This window comes from Filicampus tigris, chromosome 4 (assembly GCF_054856515.1).
Source record: "Filicampus tigris isolate MCC_2025a chromosome 4, RoL_Ftig_1.0, whole genome shotgun sequence".
Taxonomy (NCBI): domain Eukaryota; kingdom Metazoa; phylum Chordata; class Actinopteri; order Syngnathiformes; family Syngnathidae; genus Filicampus; species Filicampus tigris.
This window is the reverse complement of record NC_141220.1, coordinates 7,788,592-7,813,599: the sequence shown is the minus strand read 5'-3', so window position 1 is coordinate 7,813,599 and position 25,008 is coordinate 7,788,592. Positions and strand designations below refer to the sequence as shown.

At 43.7% G+C, this 25,008-nt stretch overlaps 2 protein-coding genes across 3 annotated transcripts; one reads left to right on the top strand and one right to left on the bottom strand.

Moving 5' to 3' along the window:
• Nucleotides 1-2,591: 2,591 nt before the first annotated feature.
• Nucleotides 2,592-6,197, bottom strand: bhlhe41 (basic helix-loop-helix family, member e41). Of its 2 annotated transcripts, XM_086029497.1 has the most exons (5): nt 5,994-6,197; nt 5,828-5,894; nt 5,612-5,719; nt 5,350-5,461; nt 2,592-3,672 (listed from the first exon to the last, which is right to left on the bottom strand). In XM_086029497.1, the coding sequence occupies exons 1-5, from the start codon at nt 6,053-6,055 to the stop codon at nt 2,717-2,719; spliced, it is 1,305 nt and encodes a 434-aa protein (XP_085885623.1). In that variant the 5' UTR covers nt 6,056-6,197; the 3' UTR covers nt 2,592-2,716. The 2 variants fall into 2 exon arrangements, with proteins under 2 accessions (XP_085885623.1, XP_085885622.1); XM_086029496.1 differs by having other exon boundaries at nt 5,612-5,894.
• Nucleotides 6,198-10,637: 4,440 nt separating this feature from the next.
• Nucleotides 10,638-20,330, top strand: sspn (sarcospan (Kras oncogene-associated gene)). Its single transcript, XM_086028797.1, has 3 exons — nt 10,638-10,936; nt 14,740-14,826; nt 19,367-20,330. Exons 1-3 carry the CDS (start codon nt 10,715-10,717, stop codon nt 19,718-19,720), a joined length of 663 nt encoding a protein of 220 aa, XP_085884923.1. The 5' UTR covers nt 10,638-10,714; the 3' UTR covers nt 19,721-20,330.
• The last annotated feature ends 4,678 nt before the right edge of the window (nt 20,331-25,008 follow it).

Below are 25,008 nucleotides of genomic sequence, written 5' to 3'. Positions count from 1 at the left end.
CTCACTGCATCTCAATACAGAATTGCCTCACTTGGGGGACCTACAATGCGCTGGCAATATGGAGGAAAGGCTTCTCCATTATCTTAGTGAAGGACTTGAATGAGCCCATGTATGACTGACTTTGGATCAAAGATAACTTATTCAGTTTGATTTTGTATGGCAATTTAGTGTATATATGTGTGCGTGCGTGCGTGTGTGTTTATGTGATAATTCTTGTGTTTCAAGAGGAACCGTAATGTCTCTCCGAGTACCCCACGCAAAAAGCTGGGGGTGAGGTATTGTGGCCATCTAGGCCATCTAGTGCACATTTACATCATGATTAACCCGAATATCATCCGGGTTTGAATATTTACAGTCCGAGCAGATGCAGCCAGATGTTCCAAACCTTGGCAGACGTCCTTCGTGACGTCCAAAGAGACTAGCTGATTGGGATATTGCGCACTTGCACTTGTAGTACTCAAAATTTGGCATCAAGGCTGCCATTTGAGAATATTTTATCAAAGCGAATACAAAACGAACTGCAGTGCAACGCAACAGTCTTGATGCGTTTATGCCAATCATCGTCGATGAGCATTCAGATGAAATCATCTAACATAAGTGCAAAAGGCACACACTGTCAGAAGTGTTCCGTCAAGGTAGCTAGCTATAATACACGAAAAACTCCTCCATGGACCCACATCGTTGACATTCGCCCACATCCTCAGAAATTGCCATTACCTCACAAATAGTGTGAATGCTGAGAGATGCAACGGCACCGGACGACAATTCCACCCTTAATGCATCACAGTGTAACATACCGTGCAAGCACGCCCCCTAGGATGACATCAGAGCAATATGAGTGGACACTAAAGAAAAGAAAAAAAAAAACACTCTGCGACACACAACCACACACCATGCCCTTGACCCTCCAACATTTAACTAACTCACTGCAACTGGAAAACTGTGACACCTGGTGTTCTTATTGAGAAGCATTTTGAGGTGCCACAGATATTCGGGCCCTTTTTTGGGGGGGAACCGCTAATAACATGGGGCGATTGTCAACGAGGAAACGGATTGCGCTGACGGCTGTAGCTAAATTAGGACGATACAAGAAGAGGAAACGGGCAAGAAATGAAGAAGTCAGTGTGGCAGGGGCGGAGCCATGGGTGGGCCTAGGTGTACACGGGCCCACCTGCATTGACAGACTGGCCACCCACTGAGATTCATGAAAAAAATATATACTTGACATTTTTTAGGAAATTATTATTTAAATATTTTTGAATTTGTGCTTCGTTGTATTTTTTATTTTATTGAATATTAAGAATGGGTGCGTTTGTCTAAGGAAGATCTTAACTTCATATTATTCAATTTGGCATTTTATTTGAATATACGATGTGTCGAGACAGGAGGAATGTGCTCAGTGAGGGAAATATTCAGGCCCACCCTGATTTTTCATGGCCCACGCATTAGCCGCGTTCTGGCTCCGCCCCTGCAGTGTGGATATTTGCGAGGTTCATAGCGCCATGACTGTACTCATGAATTTCGGCAACAGACTCGCCACACTTTGCCTTTTCACCACAGGATTTGCAATTATTAATATACAGTAGTATTATTGTAAAACACAATATACATATATTGTGTGGTATTGGTACAGCTTGCTTCATACCCCGAAATCTTATTTTTGTTTAGAAAGCATTTGATACATCCATCCAATGTGGCATTTTTTATTTGGCCTTACATGTGTGACTTTTTGAAAATTTCAAGTTAGTTACATAACTAAGCACAGCTACCGCGTGTGTTCAGCCACGTCGCTCGGTGTGCAGCTGACAGTAAGCGTGATAATCTTAGTTGCCTCATTAAAAAAGTTCCAGTAGATGGGGAGAAAACAATTGCACATTCATTCTGAATGACTGGCACATTTCGTGGCTGTATGATAATAATAATGCATCATTGTCAGTTGGGTTGCAGGTGAGCTAGAGCATATAGACAGACAAGCATACATTCACATATACTGTTCGGTGAACCCCTGCTTAATGGTGGTTCGCTATTCACAAGATCACCACTTGGCATTTTTTTTCCCGTGAAACCTAATGTTAGCTATCTGCTAGGGCGGAGGGAGGGGGGGAAATCACCCTTTCGCATATTTTGTGCTCTTTGTGTAAAACCACAAGATGGCGCCAAAGCTTTGGCTAAATGGAAAGTAGTAAGTGCTTTCGCAGAAGTACCGGTGAAGTGATACATCTTGAGAGAAGTATGTTGCACCAAAGCAAAGACTTTGGTAGAACTCCAATGGAAAATATGGAGGTTTTGTGTATAGTTTGGGTTGTTTGTGGAAAGTATGTAAATGACGGTATGTAGATCCTTTCTTTTCACAATCAAATAATCGGTAAACCACGTATTTTTCTAGGGAAATGTAAGACGATTTTAAGATGATTTTTGGGTGTTTTTGGGAACAAATGATATTTTACGCTATCAATTTAGGCTTGGTCCAGCAGGGGTTCAGTGTTTGCACAATTTAGAGTGTTAAATTAACCTAAAGTATATGTTTTTGCAACTTGGGAAAAAGCCGCAGTACCGGAAGAGGATGCAAATTAGAATAATAAGAGCTATAATAATAATAATAATAATAATAATATTTTTTAAGTCAGGGGTGCTTGACTCTCAGCATTCACACAACAAATGCATCTAATAAGAGAGTGCATGGCCTCCAGGGTGAAGGTTACCCGACCCAGACAAGTTAGCTGCTTTGACAGACGGGCGACTGGTCACGCGGCCGGTGAATCTCGCTCTCCTCCTCGTCATCGTCACCTTCGTCACTCGTGGGAGTTTCCTCGCGTTCCTCGGGTGAACTCGTCTCGGCATCGCGAGGGTCGCCGTCGTCTGCGATTTGGGGGTCCTTGCACGGAGGCGAAGCGCCCACGTGCGCGGACAAGCCGGGGAAGGCGGCGGCGGCGGCGGCGGCGGCCGCGGCTGCGGACGCTTGTGCTGGGTACAGCCACGGGAAGGGCGAGGCCAGGGCCGCCGCCGCCGCCGCCGGGTACATGCCCTTTTCCATGTTGCTTTTATCGAAAAGAGGCATGTACGAGGCAGCGGCTGATGGGTTGATGAAGTAGAAAGGCATGCAAATTGGCGTCTGCTGTCCCACTCCGGTTAATCCCATCAGAGAGTTCATGAACGCCACATCGGCGGCCCCGGAGCCATTACCGGACCAGTTCATCTTTGGTTTCTTGGCCGGGCGATGGTCTCCAAACTCCTGCTTGATTTTCACACCTTTGGCCGCCTGCAAGGTGTTGCTGTGCTCACACTCTTTGTCCTTGCCCCCCTCGCCTCCGTAGCCACTGTCCGTGTCCGTGTCATTCTCGGTCAGATCCCCGCCTTGGGTCCTCTGGATGACCGGGACGCAGTTGGCCTGGTTGTCGGCTTTGTGCCCGTCTGGTGAGACACCGGCGGGCAACTGCTGCTGCTGCTGCTGCTGCTGCTGCTGCTGCTGCTGCTGCTGGGGGAATAGCGAGCCGGACTGGACCCGGGCCAGGGCCTTGTGGAGGTGCTGGACGAGCTGGGCGCCGCTCTGCTCGTGCGCCGTCCAGTTCTCAAACTGGCTCAGATACTGCAGGACTTCTTTGGCGCATGTTTGGAAACCGGAATGGAACGCTTCCGCATCGGTGTGAATGGACGACTTCATCGACCGGTCCCCTGTTGAAAGAAAACGAATCATGTTTAACCCTTATGCTCTTCATATTCTTTGCACACATTGTATGTTCCTGCCAAGAGTAGCATCATAACGATTGTCGACATCAAATTATGCACTACAACTGTTCTGGGATTGTATTAATAGCAGTCTGACATTAATGGATGATTAAACCTTAATAAATGTTTTCTAAAAAAAAAATGAAAGTGCATTATTTGATGGAGCACTTGATTTGAGATTAAATCACCTCTGAGGTGCGTCTGAAAAGTTCAGGACTGGTGTCACATAACATATATTTCAAATCCAAACTTCGAGCTTTCCCCCTCAATGTGAGCCAGATGATCAACCAGCACAGCCACAAAGAGATCCTGCGGTGTTTGCTTTGTTCAGTGCGCGAGAAGAGGTAAGAGTTGATGTGAAAATGAGTCCTGAGCATCCATGCTCATCATCAAAATGACCACTTCTGAAGACGTGGACCACACCATGATGGCTATGATGACAGAGCTGCAGAGGATCCCGGAATAATCCTTCCAGGAGTGCATGAAGGCATGGCAAAGAAGACTGAAAGTGTTAGATTCCAAGAGGATGACTTGAAAGCTAAAGATGGAAAGCTTTTTATTTAATTTATTCTATTTTGTTTTATTTTATTTCATTTTATTTTGGATTTGAAATATATATTTTGTGAAAGCAGTCCTGCAACTTTTTGGAGACATCTCATATGAAACAATGTGATTTTCCTGGTAAGATGTGAAAAAAATAACAGCTGTGTATGACTATATCTGTTCCCTATGATTAGTAGTCCTATGTATGATTGCTCTTTTTCACAGTTTGGAGATTCCCCCATGACCCTTCAAAGACACATCAGGTGCATGTTTCTATCACTGCATAAAATAAAAAAAATTAAAAAAGTCCTTTGAATGTATTTAAATCGAACATGTACATCAGTTGCACATGATTAATATATGTGAAGCTAATATCATCCATCCATCATCTGAACCATTTATCCTCAGGTCGTGGAGCCTATCCATATTATTCTATTATTTTTAAAATTATAATCTTCATGTGCAGCCGATGTACATGATCAAATTAAGTACTTTTCTTTCAATGCAAAACCCTGTGGTAACGTGTTGGGAGCACAGACAGTGTCAGGACGGTCTAAAGCTCCTTTTTGAACACTGCCCACTGTCCCATAAAAATTGTGACATGTACAGTTTCAAGATTCCCATCATTGGCACCATTTTTTCTGCATGCACCAGTATAAATAATGGTCACTTCGACCTGCAACAACAACAGTGTATAAACTTTGTAACACCTGTACCAAAAAAAATATTTTCAATTTTGCCTATTTTGTGTTTCGGAAAGGTCATCGAATGACGGACTTTTTTTTTTTTTTGGTCAAAGTTCAAAACGAGTCCAATCCGTGGGAATTACGATAAAATCAATATGTATACCAACTGTAAGTTCGATTCGAAGTGCAATTCATAACAAAAGATTAAACAACAAAAACAACGACAACTAAATACAACACGTGATCGACAAGTGTCAGCGCACGTGCGTATCTGCTGCACTCGGAAGCGCGCCCGTGCGTGCAAGTACCATTTGGTCTTTTCCACTGTGCGTGCGCTTAGCCTTTCACCACACCTATACAACATCTACGGGTTGATGAAGCGTGTTGATCTTACCGTTCTGTAAAGCAATGATCTTCTGGTGCTGCTGCTCCGTCACTGCAGTCAATGCGTTTAAATGTTTCAGAGTTAATTCCAGAACAACTGCCTTCTCCAAATGGCCCAGCGTCTGCGTGGACACAAAACACAAGTGTGGTGCCTTATGTCGTTTAAATATTGTTTTTTTTTTTACTCCACAAAAACCTAAACTTTTTAGAAGTTTTTTTATTGCTTTGTTGTTGTTTGTGTTTATAGTTTTTTTTTAATGTCTTAATCTTACCGACAGCTTTAAATGCTCCGGCAGCAGATCCTTCAGCTGACCGATACATTCATTGATTCGGTCTCTCCTCTTCTTCTCTATCAAACGGTGTGGTAACTTATAAGCGTCCTGTGGACAAAAGAAAATGCGATAAGTGTGTTCCAAAGTTACGTAATGGTGATTACAACAAAAGTAAACAATGAAATCAAACGTTCGGAAATGTTTCGAATTCCACACCTTGCCGCCATCCTCCCGCTTTATCCCCCTTTTGGGTTTGCACATGTACAGAGAGGGGTAATCCACCCTAAAGTTACAAGTGGAAAGAGAGTCCGGTAAATCAACGGTTTTTTTTTTTTTGTTTTGTTTTTTTAAGACTTCGCAAAAGAGTTTAAAACACGCTCACCCCAAAAAGTCTGCGCGCTCCATGAAGTGTCTTTCCTGTAAATGTGCTATTCTTTCATCCATCAGTTGTCTCTTGCAGCTTTCCTTGGCACATATGTTTGTTATTCCACGAGGCGCGCGGCTGATGGTGCACACTGTGTGCGTGTCCTCTGCTTGGAGCTGCGCTGTCTCACACTGATACCTCCACTTCCCTCTCCGCGGCTGATGTGTCTCTCCGCCCCAGCGTCCCCCCCCCCCCCCACTCCCCCACTCACCCCCCTCCCTCCACGCCGCGGCCACTTACCAAAGCTGCCTGCCGCCGTGGCCAGCAAGAGCGCACGCGCGACTCAGCGAGGGAACGGCTTCCCACTCACGTGTCCTCTCACAGCACAAAGTCCGCTAAGACCCGCCTCGCGTGTGTGCGTGCGCGCGTGTGTGTGTCACTGCAGCCACAGCCGGTGAGCCAACAGCTGGAGGCTGAAATCATTCTGAGACGTGATTCATGCAACAGGCTAACAGCTAAACGAGCACATGCTTGATGAGAGTTTCAAATCAAATCAATTGAGACGTCGGGTCACGTGCACGTTAAACTTTACATCAGTTCCACGTAGTAGTAGAAAAAAACTAACGGGAAATTACTTATTTACTCTCGCTGTTTTTTTCTGACTTGGTGCACTTTTCTAAATTATCATTAGAAGAGTGCTCACATTGTTACCTACCTAAGATTTTATTTCATTCGACTTCTTTACAGGCTACTACTACTTTACTTACTACAGACGTTTATACAATACCTTTTGTGATGAATTGGCTTTTAAACCAAGTCGCCACTTAACCTGTTCAGGGTCACTGGGTGCTAGAGCCTATCCCAGGTGACTTTGGGCAAAAGGCCAACTACAGCCTGAAATGGGTGCCAGTCAATCACAGGGCACATATAGACAGAGATGGGCACTTTGCCCTATTTTGCCGGTCTGTCCTTCGACCTGGGCGCCCTTCCGTCATCGTCCCGCCGTCCTTATTCATAAAAATAATCGTCCTGCGACCCCGTCCGTCCTCGTCCTCTTAAAGCATTTCTTGTCCTTATATTTCATCAGTCTCTGAAACACCGCCACCCCCCCAAAACAGCATCCATGCATGACACTGTGGGAGAGATGCTAACAGCAGAGGTTTCATAATTCATCAAAATTATTAAAGCTCATATTCACATCAATTGACCGGCCGGGAGTATCGTGAGTACGGTAGGTTGAATTGTTTACAACCGATTAAGTGTCACCCAAGATAGCATTTAGCTGCCAACACAACCAACGTCACTCAGCAGACTACGGAGCCCGCCAGGGGGACATCACGAGAATATTTAGGATTGCGTTATAGCACAATACTTTTCCGTTTTATGCAAAACGTTTGTATTTTAACGCAGTTTTCAGTTATTATTGCATTATTTCATAATAAAAATATTATTGTTATTTTAGGAAGAGAATGAAAGACTTCCACTTCCGGTCGGGTCGTAGTTTGGAAAGATTTTTACGCTCTTGAGATGTCCCAGACAAGGACATAATTAGCATGCAAAGGGATAAGGTATGTACTAAATTTTAACAAAACAAAATGCTATCCACCTTTTTCCTCGTTAGTGAAATGGGCGTCCTCTGGCGTAATCTATGGTATTGTAACACTTTAATGTACTTCTACCTTATCGGAGGCCGTGGTATTACGGGTTACAATATAAGGTCGACAGAGCTGGGCACTTGATCCTTTTTTCCTGGTCCGGCCTTGACCCACCCGCCCTTATTCATAAAAATTATCACCCCCCCGCCCCGTCCCCTCACCCCCCCCCCCCCAAAAAGCGTGCATGACGCCGCCGCGGGAGAAATGCTAACAGCAGAGGTTTATATTATTTATTATATTATTTATTAAGATCAGAACCCGCTGTTGACACGCTTCAAACATGCTTCAAACGCGCCACTAGTACTTACCCAACTGCGTGTGCTTACTTCCATTGCGAGCCCTGGGGTTGGTTTTGTCGTATTATATAATTATTTGGGTCCAACAGGCGGCAAGAAGTCGCATTCCAGCAAGTTACTTATTTATTTTCCACACTTCCTTTCTACTCTTAATGCCGGCCTTCAAAATAAAAGCATACCAGTAATCCATTACACAGCAGCTTTGCTACGGTATATTTCCAGAGTGAAGAAGAAAGAGAGAGAGAGGTGAATTAGAGCTAGTTTGTTCTAAACTTCAATGAAGACATCCGCGAACGTGTCACTGCTGCAGTGCTGCGCGCAGATTGACTTCATACTCACGGACACAACATTGTTTTGAAAATGTGTGGCATGTGTTGCAGACCTGTCGCCAACAGCACAATGCGTCGGTCACGTGATGCAATGCGGCAGTTGTCGCTCGCGCCGGAATATAAAGAAGCCTAAAAAGAGCCTTTCACTGAGTAGGATGAGGATGAGCCCTTGAGGACTGCACTTTGAGACCCCCATATTAAAAGAAACACACACAACACATCAGTCGTTACTCGACCCGGTTATGGGACGATTACAGGGACGGATGAAAACAAACTTTAAAATAGAGGCGGGCCAGCCTATAGACGGGTACTATTTTTCACCCCCGGAAACAAAAGTGAATGGCGGACAACGGTAGAGCTCTCACGCTGCAGACGGATGACGAATAACGGACGCTCAATTTTTAGTCAAATGTCCAGCTCTGGTGATTTCATTGTGTTTAATAATTTAAAGGTGAAGAACGTCAGTGAAACCGGATCATATGAGGTAACAGCTGTTCCAAAACTTAAAGTAAAATAGTGCAAAGTGTTGATGAAGGTGTAGCAAACAGAATGGAGAGAGAGTCTTGTTATTGTGCTTTTTAGCATGCATAACTGTCATATAAGTACTGTATATATTATGCAGTGGGTCATTGGTTTACAATACTTTTGGTATACACGTCAAGGATTCAAGGACAAAGTGCATCCAAACTGCTCTGTATTAAATGATAAAATACACATTTTTACCAAGTATCATTTGCTCATCTGCATTGACTCACATATGAAATATGAAGTAATATATAGATTAAGTGACTTCTATTCTTAATCCATCAAGTTTAGTATGACATCAATCCACCCTTTGGATTCAACTCTACTGGGAGAACATTCCACGAGGTTCTGACTCCACGAGGAGTGAGTTGATGGGATTTTTATTTTTCTTAACCACTCCTCTAGAAGCACTTTTGTAAAGTCACACACTGATGCCGGATGAGAAGGCCTGGCTCACAGTCTCCACTCTAATTCCTCCTAAAAGTGTTTTATTGGGTTGAGGTAAGGACTCCGTGCAGGTCAATCAAGATCATCCATGCCTTTTCTGTTGGACCGATGTCCTTATAATTTCTGTAGATTAAGAATGGGTTGTCTCATAAACTCATATGCAAATTAAAGCAGGTCAGTGAATACTAAGCAACAAAAAAAAGCAGTGCCCTCCAATACAAGCATGATTGATCACATTTTAACCACAAAACAGCAAACCTGAGTCTTTAGAGATGACATTAAGTAAATAAACAGAGCATGGGGCTCAAATATTGAATGCGTGCTCCTGTTCATGCATATGTGTGCTCATGCGGTGTACTGTAACCATGGCAGCCGCCCAGCTGTGTGCCTGAACACGTGCATCACACTCCTTTATTGAACTCAGCAAGCTGTGCAGTTCTTCCACCTTCTTCTTCTTCTTCTTTGTCTTCATCTTCTTCTTGTTCTTCTTCTTGTTAACAAAGTGTCTAAAAATTAAAGGGAAAAAAATGTTGTTGTTTTTTTCTTGGATTGCAGGTGAGCTGGTGCCTATCCAAGATGACTCTGGGTGAGATGCAGCTATTCACATAGGACACGTCGGCAAACAATCATTCACACCTATGAACAATGTCGGATCTCTAACTGACCTCACATGTATGTTTTTGAAATGTGGGAGAAAACCCAAGCAAGCACGCAGGGAACATGAAACTCAACACAGGAAGGCCAGAGGCAAGATTTTGAACCCTGAACCTCAGCACCGTGAGGCAGACCACTACCCTAACTACAATGTGTTTGTAATGCATTTAGGTAACATGCACAAGTAACCAATCGCACTGACATTCGCACCTAAGGTCGATTTAGAGTCTTCAATTAAACTAAAAGGTGGCATGAGTAAGGATATACAGGACCTTAAATCAGCAGTTAGTTTCTCACAAGTTGTCTAACATATCTATTTTAACATCTAACTTTTCCCATGTGATTTGTTTGCGTCCGAGCGTGTTGTTTTTTTATGCAGTTGAAAGAAGGATGCAATCACCAACTCTCCTAAAAAAGTGTGACGTCCTCCACCAAGTCTTCAGTGAATGAACAAACGGCTGTCGACATCCTCATCCCCCTTTTTATTGTGCATACTTGAGATCGTGGCAGAGCAGTGGCATGTTGGAATCCCCCTTTTGCGACTTTCTGCCGCCCTTCCTTACGCTTCCTTTGCTCCACTGTTAGCTGCCTGCTCTATATGTGGCACCGGAGCCGCTCGAGGAATCCGTTCCAAATGTTTTCCATATTAGTTCAGCGCCTCCTCTGTTTCCAAATAGCAGCTATGGTGAGAGGAGGCCTGGGCAGGGAGGGGAATAAGAGGTAGGGGCGGGAGGCCGACGGCCAGCAGGCAGCCAAGCTCGGCCGTTTTCAAACAGTGCCGAAAAAAGTGGTGAGGACTGAGAGGTGCGGATTGTTAGCTAGCGACAGGAGACATGGGCAAGAAAAGTTCCTCAGAGCACAGGGATGGCGGAAAGAGGAGCGAAGACAGCCCGTCGCCAGACGACAAGCGCAAGTGCAGAGTGTGCCGCTTCCCCCTCCTTGTGGCCCTGTCGCAGCTGCTCCTGGGGGTCGCCGTCACAGTGGTGGCCTTCCTCATGCTGGCCATCAGCCCTTCACTCCTGGCCAGAGAGACGCCACACTGGGCTGGGATCATCGTAAGCGCCGTCTTTGTGCTCACCTTTTGCATTCCTTGCATGGACGCTTCTGCTTTCTCAAGACTTGTGCATGTAAGGCAATGTGCCTCTACTTTCACTCATGCAAGTCAGCAGTGGCCCTACCTCACCCAACTGACAACACACTGGTATTCAAATCACACTATAATACGTACATCTAGTCTAAGTCGCTTGTCTTGAACCGTCCAATAGAAACTGTGTGGTTTTGATATGGTAAGTAGTCCAAAACAATCTTGCAATGTGGCAATGTGATACATTGGTGAGGATGTTCCACATTTAATCCGGAAGGCTTCTTCAGTTCTAAATCATGTGTGCAGTTTCCCTATTTATGTGTCTGGTGGGTGTGCCTTCTGTGGTCACATGGGGGTTGTTGTTGTTGTTGTTGTTGTTGTTGTTGTTGTTGCCAGGTGTGGCTGCTGATTCTACTCTCATTCCTCTTTCAAACAATCGGACCTCTCTGTCCAGAATTTGAAGACTGATGTCCTCAAATGAGTGTCCCTTTTTTTTGAGATGAGAATGAACTGCTGACTCTGCACCCGAAGAGGTTGCCCTCCGTGTGTTTGTGTGTTTGGCCTCTCCAGTGTAGAGGTCACTGCCTTTCTCACTACACTGCACTTCACAAATAGCATTTCTAGGGATTTTGTCCTTGGAGTAAACCAGCTTTTGTCTGAGGATGTTGCTGGGTTTCAAGTGCATCTACAGTATATGATATGTTTGAAGAAAACCCTTCAAAGTTTCTCCAACAAACCGGCCACATTCCGCCTCCTGTTTTTATCGTCACGATCGAGCGTAGTGACCCTTCTCCACCCGGCCGACTTAAAAAAGGCCAGAGAGTTAAACCGACATTCTATATTGAGGGGATAAGCATGCATATAATTATACATGTAAACTAAGAAGAGTCACACACTTGAGGCCAAGCGAATGCCGGCAGTTGAAGCCACAGTTGGAGTATTCAGAAAGTACACTAACAGTATAGATAATGGCCACTTGCGCAATGCAATAGTATCCAAAACAAAAGCTGTGTAATAATGTTTTGACTTTTATAATGTTCCATTTCCAATGACGCTTTCGGAGATGTTTATTATTGTTTTAAAGGACGGATGAAAAATAACTCCCTAATTTCAAATACTTGGAAGGTATGACGACATTGAGATGGCATTCTTCAATGAGTGGTATGCGTGGCATACCAGGAGCCTCAACCTAACACCCTGAGGCTTCTTTATTTGGGATTGGTTAAAGGTAGTAGTGTGTTGCACCAAAGCAAAGACCTTGGAAGAACTCCAATGAAAAATATGAAAGTTTTGTCTTCAACTTCTCAAGAGTTCCTGCGAATATCGATGATGACTCTGGAAGCTGGTGGAGCAGCTAAGCTGATATCTTATTATATTGAATATATATTTTAATAATAGAAATGAGGGCTTTACTGTTTACATACCCTGTAGTATGATGCGTGATGCGTGATGTGATTGATTATGATTGGTTAGGGATGCATCCCGAAACTTGGGACGGCACTCCTGTAAAATTGGCCAGAGAGGTGCCAGCACAAGACTGTGTTTTGTTACAGTGCACTGAAATGACCCAGAGGCAAGGAAATGCACAGTTGAAAGGAGTTTTGTCATATGTGATTGGCTAAAAGACAGCTCTTAGCTCATTCAGAAGCTCCAGATTGCGTTTGCCGAATAGATGAAATGCTGCAATCATATTTGTTCCTGGTGTTTCAAAAATGTTTACCTGAATAGAAAAGATCAGTTCTCCCCGTTGCCCTCACATTGCCCGCACCTCCTAGTCATGGTTACGCACAGCGGTGTGTGCCTGCCTTTCAGACGTGGTACTTAAAGAAACAAAAATCCGGAGGATGGAATTTTCGAGTATTTTTGTCGAGGGCCGGTATCATGCACGTCTTATATCACCCTGCTGCAGCCCACCTGATCCGAATGATCAGGATCGTTATCCAGCTTCTGCAGACCGTGCCGATTATATGATTATTTGAATCATGTGTGTTGCAGCAGGGAGGGATGGAAAACATGCAGGACACCAACCCTCGACGAGTGGAATTGCTCACCCCTGTCGCAGGTAGAAAAAGATGTATGAGCTATTATGGCAGTGAACACAGCCGGCTTACTTTTCCGGCCAATGAAAGCAGCTCCGCTCATTGCCTTGAAATTCAGTGCTGGAGAGGCACACACAGTCCTTGTCATTGCAGAAATAGACTCGCTGGCGCACTTGCAGAAGATTGAAGTGCAAAATACGTTTATAAGGAACAGCAAGCAGACCTTTCGCGGGTGGATGATGTGAAGTTTGCCAAGGGGATCACAGACACTGGCTTCCATCCCGATCGTTCGTGTCCGTCCATGTGTGACCCGCGCACCCCAACGCATCCCGACCCCCTGTGCTCCTAGCTGTACCAGAGCTCAGGGAGGTGTTTTGATAAATATAATATGATGTCAAAAATGATGCGTTCACTGAATTGATTTCAACAGCGATGCACGCTGCTGTCATATTTTTGAATGAAATACAGTACAATGACATCCACCCCACAAGTCCATGGAGCTCAATATCTGTCTGCCTGCACCTCAGTCAAATTCACCAAATATCACATTACACCACCTGCACCACAATTCAGACCTGGTCCGAGCTGGTCTGAGGTCTACGGTAGACTTCACTGTAAAAACAGTTGGATTAAAAATAAACACCATTTTAGGTCAAAAATGGACCAATCCACAAATTGGGTCAATTTGACCCACCTTCTTGCGTTGTTTTGTACAAAACAGCCCAGTTTTTGAGGTTGTTTAGTACAACACTACCCATTATTGGGCTTGCAAAAACAACCCAGAAAGGGTTGGGTCAAATTCACTCAAGTAGTGGATCGGTCCTTTTTTTTTTTTTTTTTTTTTTTACCCCAAATTGTGTTCTTTTTAACCCAACTGCTTTTAGAGTGTACTTTCTGGGGCACTGGGGCCATTTAAAAGATAAAGCCCTTGGACAGGCAGAGCGCCCTGCATGGTGCCATTTCTCAAGCACGGGTAATTAGACTTGTCCGGGAACGAAAACCAAGATGTTTTATGCCGAGCGGGCGTGCGCTGTCTACGAAAATACGTAGAGCCCATGAAGTTCAAGTCACAGTCAAGTGGAGTCTTTCCTAAATTTTAGCCAAGAAACTTGCAAGTCATAAGAACAGCAACTTAAGATGACTTGAGTCCACGTCATGTGACTCGAGTTGCCCCACCACTGGTGCAGGTTTACCAATTGAAGTGTCTGGTGAGGGCATGTTTTCCATTTTCTTCAATAAATCCAGGCACATTGAGTTGAACAAAACAGCTTTTGTGGATGTTTCTTCGTGTCTCGCCAAGATGTAATCTGTTGTCGAAAACATCTCTCATGGTCATCAGCGTCCCGAGTTAGCTTCTCACGAGACGAACCCAAGTGAAAAACACTGAGCTCATCAAAATTTTTCCAGAGACTCTTGTTGAGTGCTTAAGAACCTGGCGAATAACCGTAAAATAAGATGCCGCACGTTAGTCACAAGACCCCAACTGCAGTGTGGAAAGAGTGTGAAAGAAAGTGCGTCTGTGTCTGTGGGAGTTAGAGAGAGTCATGTAATCAGTTAATACGCAATAAATTAGTGGCAGTTGTCAACATGCGAGAAAAACAACGTATTGTGCTTCAGGACCCAAAGAACACACACACACACGCACCCACACCCACACGCACGCGCACACACAAGATGATCAACTTTAAAAGTGATTCAAAACTCATGAAACTAAGGCGCCTGTATTGTTTTGCAGCTGTGTTTGGTTGCCATTGTGGGATTCATCCTGTACTGTGTCACCTATCACCCAGATGAGCGCTCAACTGTGCAGTTCATCGTCAAGGTGGGTCCACTGTGTACACGGGTAAACAGGATGTGTTTCATGTTGACAGTCCCGTCATGCGGAAATCAATGAGGTACTCTAACTCAATCACAACCTTGGAAATGGCATAGGTGAGACTGGGCTAAGTTGAGCATAGAGGCAAGTCGAGCCATTCCTTGTTGCTAAGAAACCATTTTTAAACATAATAATGTGACTACATTTTAAGGAAGAAGACTCCATTTAGAGGAACCTACGAAGACAGTCGTTAGCCGTTTATGTAGAAAAAAAACACTTTTTTTTTTACTCTCAAGTAAATTTACTCCATTATAAGGTTCATGATGATTGTTCAAATACCAAAGTACATAGTTTTAAAATTGTTTTATATATCATTTAGGATATCTATGAGCTGCAAAACTGGGTGCTAAAGCTGTAGCACAAAGGTGCTACATATTAGCCGTGGCGAATAATAAATTCAAGGTGGTCACCATGGGGTAAATTAAGCAATATGGGCGTCTCATTTATTTATGAATTTGGGTTGTATAGCAAGATAATAAGCAAGACAGTAAGCTGTATCCAGAATAAAGGTCCTCAGTACTAATTCAGGGTTGTTTATTTGTATGATTAACCTACAGAGTTAACATTGTGCTAAAAACAACGACGACAAAAACACATATTATTTTATTGTTGAACTGTGTTGAATAAATAAATACCAGAGTATTTGAGGAAAGGACTGATTTCATTCACTAGAGACAAGTACAGTGTTAATTTGGAATATCTAAATGTAGGAAGGGAGGGGAGGGAGGGAGAGGTGGGTGGAGTGGGAAAGGTAGTGTTGAGGATTGACATGCATGGGGGGAGGGGAGGATGCAAGCCTGGAGGATGTCGGGAATTCTATGCTCATCTTAACCCATGCATGCGTTAAGTTGTGCTACAAAGCAATTTTTTAGGACAAGTAAGTGGCAACATCATGAAATCTATTTGTATATTAGTCTGCCCAAAAAAAAAAAAGAAATAACCTCCAGGTTGTGGTCCTGAAAAAAAGCGGCTCAACCTACCCCAGTCACCCCTGCTGAAGACAGAAGATGATGCTGAGCGTTTTGTTTTAATTTTTTTTCCTAACATAACTTCATGGAGTGGTTTTCATTCACCAGGCAGTGTATGCAGTTGACATTTTAGGGTGGATCAAATCAGTCTATCACAGTGAGCTATGGCCTAGCAGGAGTCCTCGTTTCATCATTCATCTCTTGCTGGCGCACGCGCGCTCATTGAGGACTTTTAATGACGGTTGCAGTCATTGACTTCAAAGGATTTACGAAGAAATATTGCAAGAAGTCCGCATAACAAATCCATAGTGTATGTGTGTACGTGCAGTTTCTGTTTGGAGCTGTTAGAATCCTTTATTAAGAGTATGAATCCTAAAGTAATGCTGATAATATGCAAGAAAATGACCAAAATACATACAGATTTAAAAAAAACATTATAACCACTTGCACTAAACAACAACACCGATAAGAACGATGACACAAGAGCTGCTTCAAATATTTGCCTTGAAAAAGCTGGCTGGGTATCGAGAGTATCTGCGGTCAACAGAACCATGTGCTTACTTTCTGTCAAACAACAAAAATAAAAAAATGTATTCAGAGAGTCATGCCTTTTAAAACATTGCGTGTGAATGTTGAAATATGCATGCAGCGCAGGGAAGTGAACCACAAGAAAACGCTTGAGAAATGTGGCCAAACGCTAAGTCCAGCATGAACGCCCAATGAAACAAGTGTTGATCCATTTGCCGTAACCGCGCCCCCTTCCATCCGATCATGCTTCGGATTTCACTTCTGTTCCAAAATTAGCATGAATGCCATTTGGAATCAAGCGGCACTCATCATCTTGCATAATTCCATAAGAAGGATATAAGTGAGAGCAAACACGTCGGCGAATGAAAGCTGCAGTTACGTAAGATCAAACTTAAGTGTTATTGCGCTTGTGAAATTGCATGAACATCATAAAGCCATTGTCAGATTTTACAACTGTATTTTTAGATACTGGCGGTCGTTCAAAACACACACACACACACGCACGCACGCGCACACAGCAGGAGACAGGCCAGAGGCACGGCTCCTGATCTGAGGGGTCAGGTCTTTCCCTGTAGAATTGTGGGTAATCTCTTTGAAATGAACCTGCAACAGGCACTGAGCCAGCCCGCCTGCTTATGAGTTTCGAGTTCTCAGAGTTAATCACGAGACAAGGAGACTGAAAACAGAGAAAACACACACAGTACACAGTACGGTACCTTTATGTCACCGGCAATAATTACAAGTTTATACGGAAATACATTGTGACATGACACAAGATAGACAGTCATGTTTGATTTTATAATATGCCAAAGTCATGTCCTTTGGGGTCACAGTGAATATGATCTTTGACCACTAAATTCCAATCATTCACCTTTTATCTGAGGAGGACCTCTAGGCCTCGCGCCATAAAAATCCCTGCAGACATTCTTTTGACTCGAGATCATGCGATTTGGGCCTGGCACAGCCTGCAAACAGCAACAAACTAGACGCTACAAATTGCAATTCCCTCCCAAAGGTCATGTGAATGAATGCTGTAAGGTGGATGAATGCAGAAATCACTGAGACCATAAAGCTGGTGGTGAACACATGTGCTGACTAAATAGGACACCATGGTTTTTCCATCAAAGGGATTTTTCTGCCACACACGCAATACTCATCAGAATACTGGGTTTAAACTAGTGGGGGAGCATAGAATAAATTGATTTAAAGACCATTTTTAACTTGACTTCCCTCTTTAATTTGACCTTCTCTAAACTGTCCATGAATTGACTGTTTCCTGGTTTAATTAGATTTGTGTTCATCTCAGAGGGAACTTGCCACTGCGCTTAGTCTCCCGGATTGTCATCTGCAGGTGGCAACTGAGATAGAGAGACTGGGTCAATTTGACCCAACTTTCTTGGTTGTTTTCTGCAAAAACAACCCAAAAATGTATGTATGTTTTGTACAAAACAATGCAACAAAATGGGTCAAATTGACCCAATTTGTGTATCGGTCCATTTTTGACCCAAATTATGTTATTCTTAACCAGAGCTGGGCACTTGACCCTTTTTTGCCCGTCCGGCCGCAACCCTCCACCCTTGACCTGGGTACCCTTCCGGCCGCGACCCTCCGGCCATATTCATAAACATTGTCAGCCCCCGCCCCGTTCCGCCCGCTGACCCAAAAAAATAAAAACGTCCGTGATTGACGTCGCCGCGGGAGAGATGCTAACGGCTTTTTAAAGATCATTAGCTGGCTAATTTACAATTCGAACCCGCTGTGGACACGCTTCAAATGCGCCAGTAGTACTTATCCAACTGCATGCTTACTTGCATTGCGATCCCCGGAGTTGGATTTGTCGTATTGTATAATTATTTGGGTCCAATAGACGGCTAGCAGTCGTAGTCAAGTTATTTATCTATTTTCCACACTTCCCCTCCTTCCCGGCCTTCAAAATAAAAGCATACCAGCTAACCACTATACACTGTAGGTTTGCTATGGCGTATTTCCGGAAGTAGGGAACGCCAGAAAAAGTGCATGAACTCCACCTTGATGTGCTAGCGCCTGAATATACTCGTGGATACAAATTGTTTTAAAACAGGAGTGTCAAAGTCAAATGGACGGAGGGCCAAATAAAAAAAATTGCCGGATGTGGCCCACGGGCCTTGTTTTTGACATTTATGTTTTAAAACAAGACGGGGGGGCGTCGCTTCAGAAAGACAGCGACAACAATGGATATTGTGCCTGCTACAACCATAAAGGGACCGAGATGACTAGACGATGCATTTAATTTTATTGCGAAAACGATCTGGAAGGTGGCGGCTAAGGGGGAACGTGGGTAGGTAAATTCTTTACACACACAACGCTGCCAAACTAGTTTTGCTTTGCAGCAGCAACGAGCTGCGTGCTGCATCCTATCTCTCCTACTCTCCGTGTGGGAAAGTGTATGTCATCGCAACATGTGACATAATGGACCGATCAGAGCAGCAACAATTCCTGATGTGTGCGTGGCATGTGTTGCAGACCTGTCGCCAACAGCACAATACGTCGGTCACGTGAATCAATGCGGCAGTTGTTGCTCGCGCTGACGCTGGAGTAGAAAGAAGCCTAAAAAGAAGCCTTTCACTGAGTAGGCTGAGATGAAATTTGGCCGCCTCGCGACCACGTCAAGCGCATGAGGGCCGATTAGTGGGCCGGTCTAAAATACACTTCTGGCCATGCTTAGTCCAGCCATTTAAAAAAATGTGTCATCCCCCACCCCCCAGCCCCAAAAATGGGCACCCAGCCGGGCCGGAGGGTCCGACCGGTCCGGCCCCGGGACGGACTGCCCAGCTCTGTTTTTAACCCAACTGTTTTTAGAGTCAAATATTACTTACTGTTTCCGATTAGTGCCGGTGATGAACAATGAGCAACAATGAGAGTGGCAAGAAAGAACCATACCTGTACATCTGTCAGCATTCACACCCTAATACTGATAATGCACGATGTAACACTTGTTCCCCTGCCCACAGGTCCTGTACTTTACCTTGTGCACAATCGGCCTGGTCATATCCACATTGGTTGTGGCCTTTGCCGGATACCACCACGCGCAGACCAGCAGCCTCAGCTGCCTGCCCAGCGCCGAGGCCTGCGTGTGCACGCCGGACCCCCGCGACCCCATCGCTCGCACTTTCACCTTCGAGGGCGTCGCCGACTGTCAGGACATCACCGAGACGCTCTTGCTCTACCATTTGCTCCAGATCGTGCTGAACCTGGCCCAGGCCTTCCTCTGTGCTGTGGGCGCCTTCATCATGTGGAAGCATCGCTACCAAGTCTTCTTCTCTGGCCTTCAAATCGGGTCCTTCCAGCGGTGGAACAAGGTTTAACAGGATGACTCAGCGGATCACAGCCAACTCTGGCTCTTTAGCGTGACCTCATGGCCATCTTGTGTGGTCATTGGATTATATAGAAAATGCATTTTTGTACCACTTTTGGATGTTGCAGTTGGCGAGTAGGATTATTTGACTACAAAGTGTCACAAAAGTACACAAGGAAGCATGCATTCTGTAAGAGATTTTGCCTCTGGGTTATTTCATCACAAGATGTCTGTACGTATATGCTCTAAATGTGTTTGTATGACAGAGCATAATGTACAACATCAAGACGGCATGTAATGTGTTCAACCTCGTGAAATATTAGCTTTGGGCTTGACACTCTTTGATGGCCATCTCCGTTAGTACATAGCTGACACTCTGTTTTCATGTTATGGTCAAAGTAATGTACTTCCATTCTCTACAAACCAAGCAAAAAAACATGTATGAAAATCAGTGCCTTTCTTTTAATTTATTGTTACTCAGACGGAATGTCACATTATTTTGGTGTTGTTTTCAGTGGCATGTTGTTGATTCTCTATGTGTGTGATGTTGATGCAAACTGAACAATTGTAAAAGTAAGACATTTCAAAATATAGCGAATGGGATTTATTTCTCCCACTAACTTGGATGGTTTTCATTTTTCACTTGCAGCGCTGTGATCATAAACATTGTGAACACACCAGCAGGCCACAACCTTAAAGAGGAAGTCAACCAAAATGTTTTTTTCAAGAATAGTTTCTATGCAGGCCCACAAGTTGAAACAAGGCGTTCTGATAAATTTTTTGTTTATGGAAAATGAGATAAGAAGCAAAATCCACCTATTTTTCGCCATCTCAAGGGGCGGCCATTTTGTCACTTCTGTCAACTGAAGATGACATCACAACTGCTCAGGGCTCACGTAACGACCAATCACGGCTCACCTGATTTCTGAAGCTGAGCCGCGATTGCTTGTTATCTGAGCCCTGGGTAGTTGTGATGTCATTTTCAGTAGACAGAAGTGACAATATGGCCGACCCCTGAGATGGCGAAAAACGGATAAATGGATTTTGCTGCTTAACTCATATTTCATACTAATCAGAATGCCTTGTTTCAACGAGTGGGCCTGCATAGAGCATATTCTTGAAAAAAATGATTGGGTTGACTGACTTCCACTTCAAGTACACTTCTACAATATAATGAGTTCCAACAAAAGAAAGACCTTTCATTTTCAGGCACAGGTATTCATTTAACAAAGAGGTGTTTTTTTCAACATTTTATTTTATTTATAGCTTTATTTTTACCTTCCTTTAGCTATACTAGACAGTGAAGGGCTCCCTGTATTAAACCAGTGCATAGTACAACCACAATAATAAACTTACTGTACTGTTAAATGAATACATTTTTACCATTTTCGATCAAAGGTATTATTTCTGATAGCTACTGAATCCTTGCAATGGGCATCATTGGACGGAATGTGAGGAAAATATGCAACATGAGCAACCTCAGCACACTGCAACAATGAATTGTCTTCGTGTGGGGTTCAGAATTGCACTTTGGGATTCCGGGGGAGTGTGCCAGGCCACCAACATGACTCCGATTGTCCGCTGACGTCAAATTACAGTACCGTGGCCACAAAGAGAGACAGTACTGATGCAGATGAGGACGGGAAGGAAAGGGGTACTCTGGCAGGCAGCGGGATTGTAACAAGCAAACTGTCTCATACTGAATGTGACCTGTTGCTTCTCAAACAAAGTCCTGGTACCAATTCATGTCGGCATTTTGTGCGCATGAGGGGGAGAAAGGCCACAATCGATTTGAAATGAAACAATCAAGATATGCTTGAAGTGCGGACTCTGAGCTTTCATTTGAGGGTATTTCCATCCAAATCAGGTGAACCCTGTGGGAATTACAACACATTTTACATGTGGCTCCACCTTTTCAAAAGTCATTAAGGAATTGGACAAACAAAAATAACCACAAATCAGATGGTCACCTTTGCGACAATACTTTGTCGCAAATGATTTGCGACAATACTTTGTCGCAAATCCTTTGCGACAATACTTTGTCGCAAATCCTTTGCGACAATACTTTGTCGCAAATCCTTTGCGACAATACTTTGTCGCAAATCCTTTGCGACAATACTTTGTCGCAAATCCTTTGCGACAATACTTTGTCGCAAATCCTTTGCGAAGGACAGCCTGAAGTCTCGAACCCCTGGACATCACCAGACGCTAGCTTTCGTCTCTGGTGATGCTCTGCCAGGCCTCTGTTGCAGCTGTCTTCAGTTCCTGCTTGTTCTTTGGGCATATTCGTCTCATTTTTGCCTTCAGCAAGTGAAATGCATGTTCAATCGGATTCGGGTCAGGCGATTGACTTGGCTTTTGCAGAAGATTCCACTTCTTTGCCTTTAAAAATGCTTCGGTGTCTTTCGCAACATGTTTTGGGTCATTGTCCATCTGCATTGTGAAGCACTGTCCAGTGAGTTTTGAAGAATTTAGCTGACTATGAATATATGAATATTGCTTTGGACCATGAGCAGAGGGATCTTAAGAACATTCCTCTATGCACAATCTCTCCAAATCATCCAGCGACCTCTTTAGCCCCCTCCACAGGTTTTCAATGGGGTTGAGGTCTGGGGACTGAGATGGCTATGGGAGGAGTTTGATTCTGCGACTGGTCAACCATGTTTACAATTTCCAGGATGAGAGTGTGCTTCTGCTATTTAAAAAAAAGAGATATATTTTTTAAGACTTTTAAAGACATCTTAACCAGGGGTGTCAATAATTATGTGCGCCGTATACAGTATACTATAATATATAGTTTTGTTACCAAGCATGTAGGCAGGGCTAAGCTAAGCGAGAATGAGCGAGAAGAGCCTCACGTGTATTCAATGAGCCTTTTGTGTGTTCCGTGTTCAGGTGGCCCCGCATGTAGCTACCAACTCTAATCAGATGCGCAAAGTAAAATCTTTTCACAAAGCGCAAAGAGAGCCTCGTGGTTTTCTTCAATATCAATATCATGCTTTCAAAGCCTGAAACCAAAGGTTTGACTAACGCGTGACATCAGCAAGAGACAATGTGATCTCTATTCCAACTCGCATATATTTGACTGCGATCGTAAGTGCTCATTCAGAAACGACAAGTGTGACTTCTCATAGCAAATGAACTCTAATGTTTCCTTAAAGATTGCCCTGTCGTGGCAATTCGTCATCAGCGCTGGCGCATCGGAAATCAGTCTCGTAACCTAGGTCGAGGTTGGGAGCGGCGGACGTACAGCTTGGCACGGGTCTGTTATCAACGTTATGTTCAACACTAAAAATTGTTTACATGAAAATAATGAAATGAGCATCACGCTACAAGGGCTGGCACCTTTGTGCTCGTGTTGTTTTGTGGTCATGACACATCATGTGACTACAAAAGACTTAGACACAGCAAGTCACACGCCTGTCGTCACGGGGACACGCTTATTTAAAGGACACTGAGGAGGAACCTTTTGCCCCCTGCAACAATCAAATGTGAGCTCACTTGATCTTTTAACACAAAAACGCTGCCGAATGTTGCTTGGGGTGACCAGTGATGATACAACTGTGATTCTTGAAACGGAAAACACAGACTTCTGCTGCACAATTTGACAAAACGTGTTAAACCACTTGGAGTTGTTCCACTCGACTTCCTCCAGTGTTGGATATTTCTGTTCCACATTATCCACTGGCCACAACTTTGTCACGGCTTCCTCCCTCATGCCAAAAACATACGTTAGGTTCAATCTAGAGTCAAAATTATTACAAGCTACAGCCTACTTGTGACCCTCATGAGGAAAAAGCACGTTAGAAAATGGATTGCATGAACTATAGAAAATAATATTTAGGAAGTAAACGCATGCGCCTGCGCAAATTAACAAGCCAATGCAAGATATCCGCTGCACCAAAAATGTATTTAAGAATAATCTTTACCATTGTACTTTGCAAAAAGGAAAAAAATACGGAATCACATTGTCTCTACTCGCTTGGTTCTCTATTTTCATTTCAAAGAAAGAGGCATTTTCTATGTATTCAAACTCTAGTCTTACAAAATCAGGTACAATCAAAGCATATCCACTAGTATGTGTTTAGTATAGGAGCAGTTCACAATAGGACTGCATCACACCCGCTCGTGTGGCTCAGGAGGACATCACATAATACAATCATATTAATTACCGGTAATCAACATATTACAAAACAAGTATATTTTCAAACAATTCAAAATAGGTCCTAAATGACTACGACTTGATGTGTTTTTGTCAAAATATCCCAAGGCTCAAGAATTACAGAACACTTTCCGCATTGTATGTTTAGTCATGCAGAAATCAGCCTGTTATTTTTGCCCGCTGCACTACTGAAACACTTTCATACACACTCCTGAAATTTTTGTCTCTCACATGCTACTGAAACATGCACACACACATTAGAAGTGACAAAAATGTCGAGTTAAATGCTCTCACACGCACTACTGAAATCCACCACCCATTCAAGAAACACCTCCTGGATGCACCGGGACGCATCTTCAGTGATGTATCCCGGGGTCATCGGGTGTTTCGGGTCTCGCAACATCATACGCCCTCGGTAGGCCAGTAGCATAAACTACTAAAATGATATCACACATCATAATGAACCACACTCATAGTAAATATTGAAACACGCGACCCAAATATATTTTTTAATATGTTCCATGCAGGCCCGCTAGTTAAAATATGGCATTCTGATTAATATTGCGTTTGTGGAATACAAGTTAAGCAGTAAAATGCACCCACTTTTAGCCATCTCAGGGGGCGGCCATTTTTGTCACAACTGAAGATGCCACAGTTACTCAGGCAGGGCTGAGATAACGACCAATCACGGCTCACCTGTTTTCTGAAGCTGAGCCATGATTGGTCGTTACCTGAGCCCTGAGCAGTTGTGATGTCATTTTCAGTCGACAGAAGTGACAAAATGGCCGCCCCCCAGACTAAAAACGAGTGGATTTCTGGTATTCTACAAACGCAGTATTAATCTGAATGCCGTGCTAGTGGGCCTGCATAGAACGTGTATGTTTGGGTTGACTTCATCTTCAACTAGCATGTGTGAGAGTGTTTCAGTAGTGCCTGTGAGCACATTTCGAAAGTGTTTGAAAGTAAAAAATTACATTAGCTCGTGAGAGCTTTTTAGAAGTGTGATTGGGCATTTCGGTAGTGTGGGAATGGAAAAAAAATGTCAGTACTTTGAAAAGTAAAAAAGTTGTGTGTATCAAAGTTTTAGTCATGTGTGAGAGCATTTCAGTAGTGTATTTGAGTGAAAAGGTTCAATA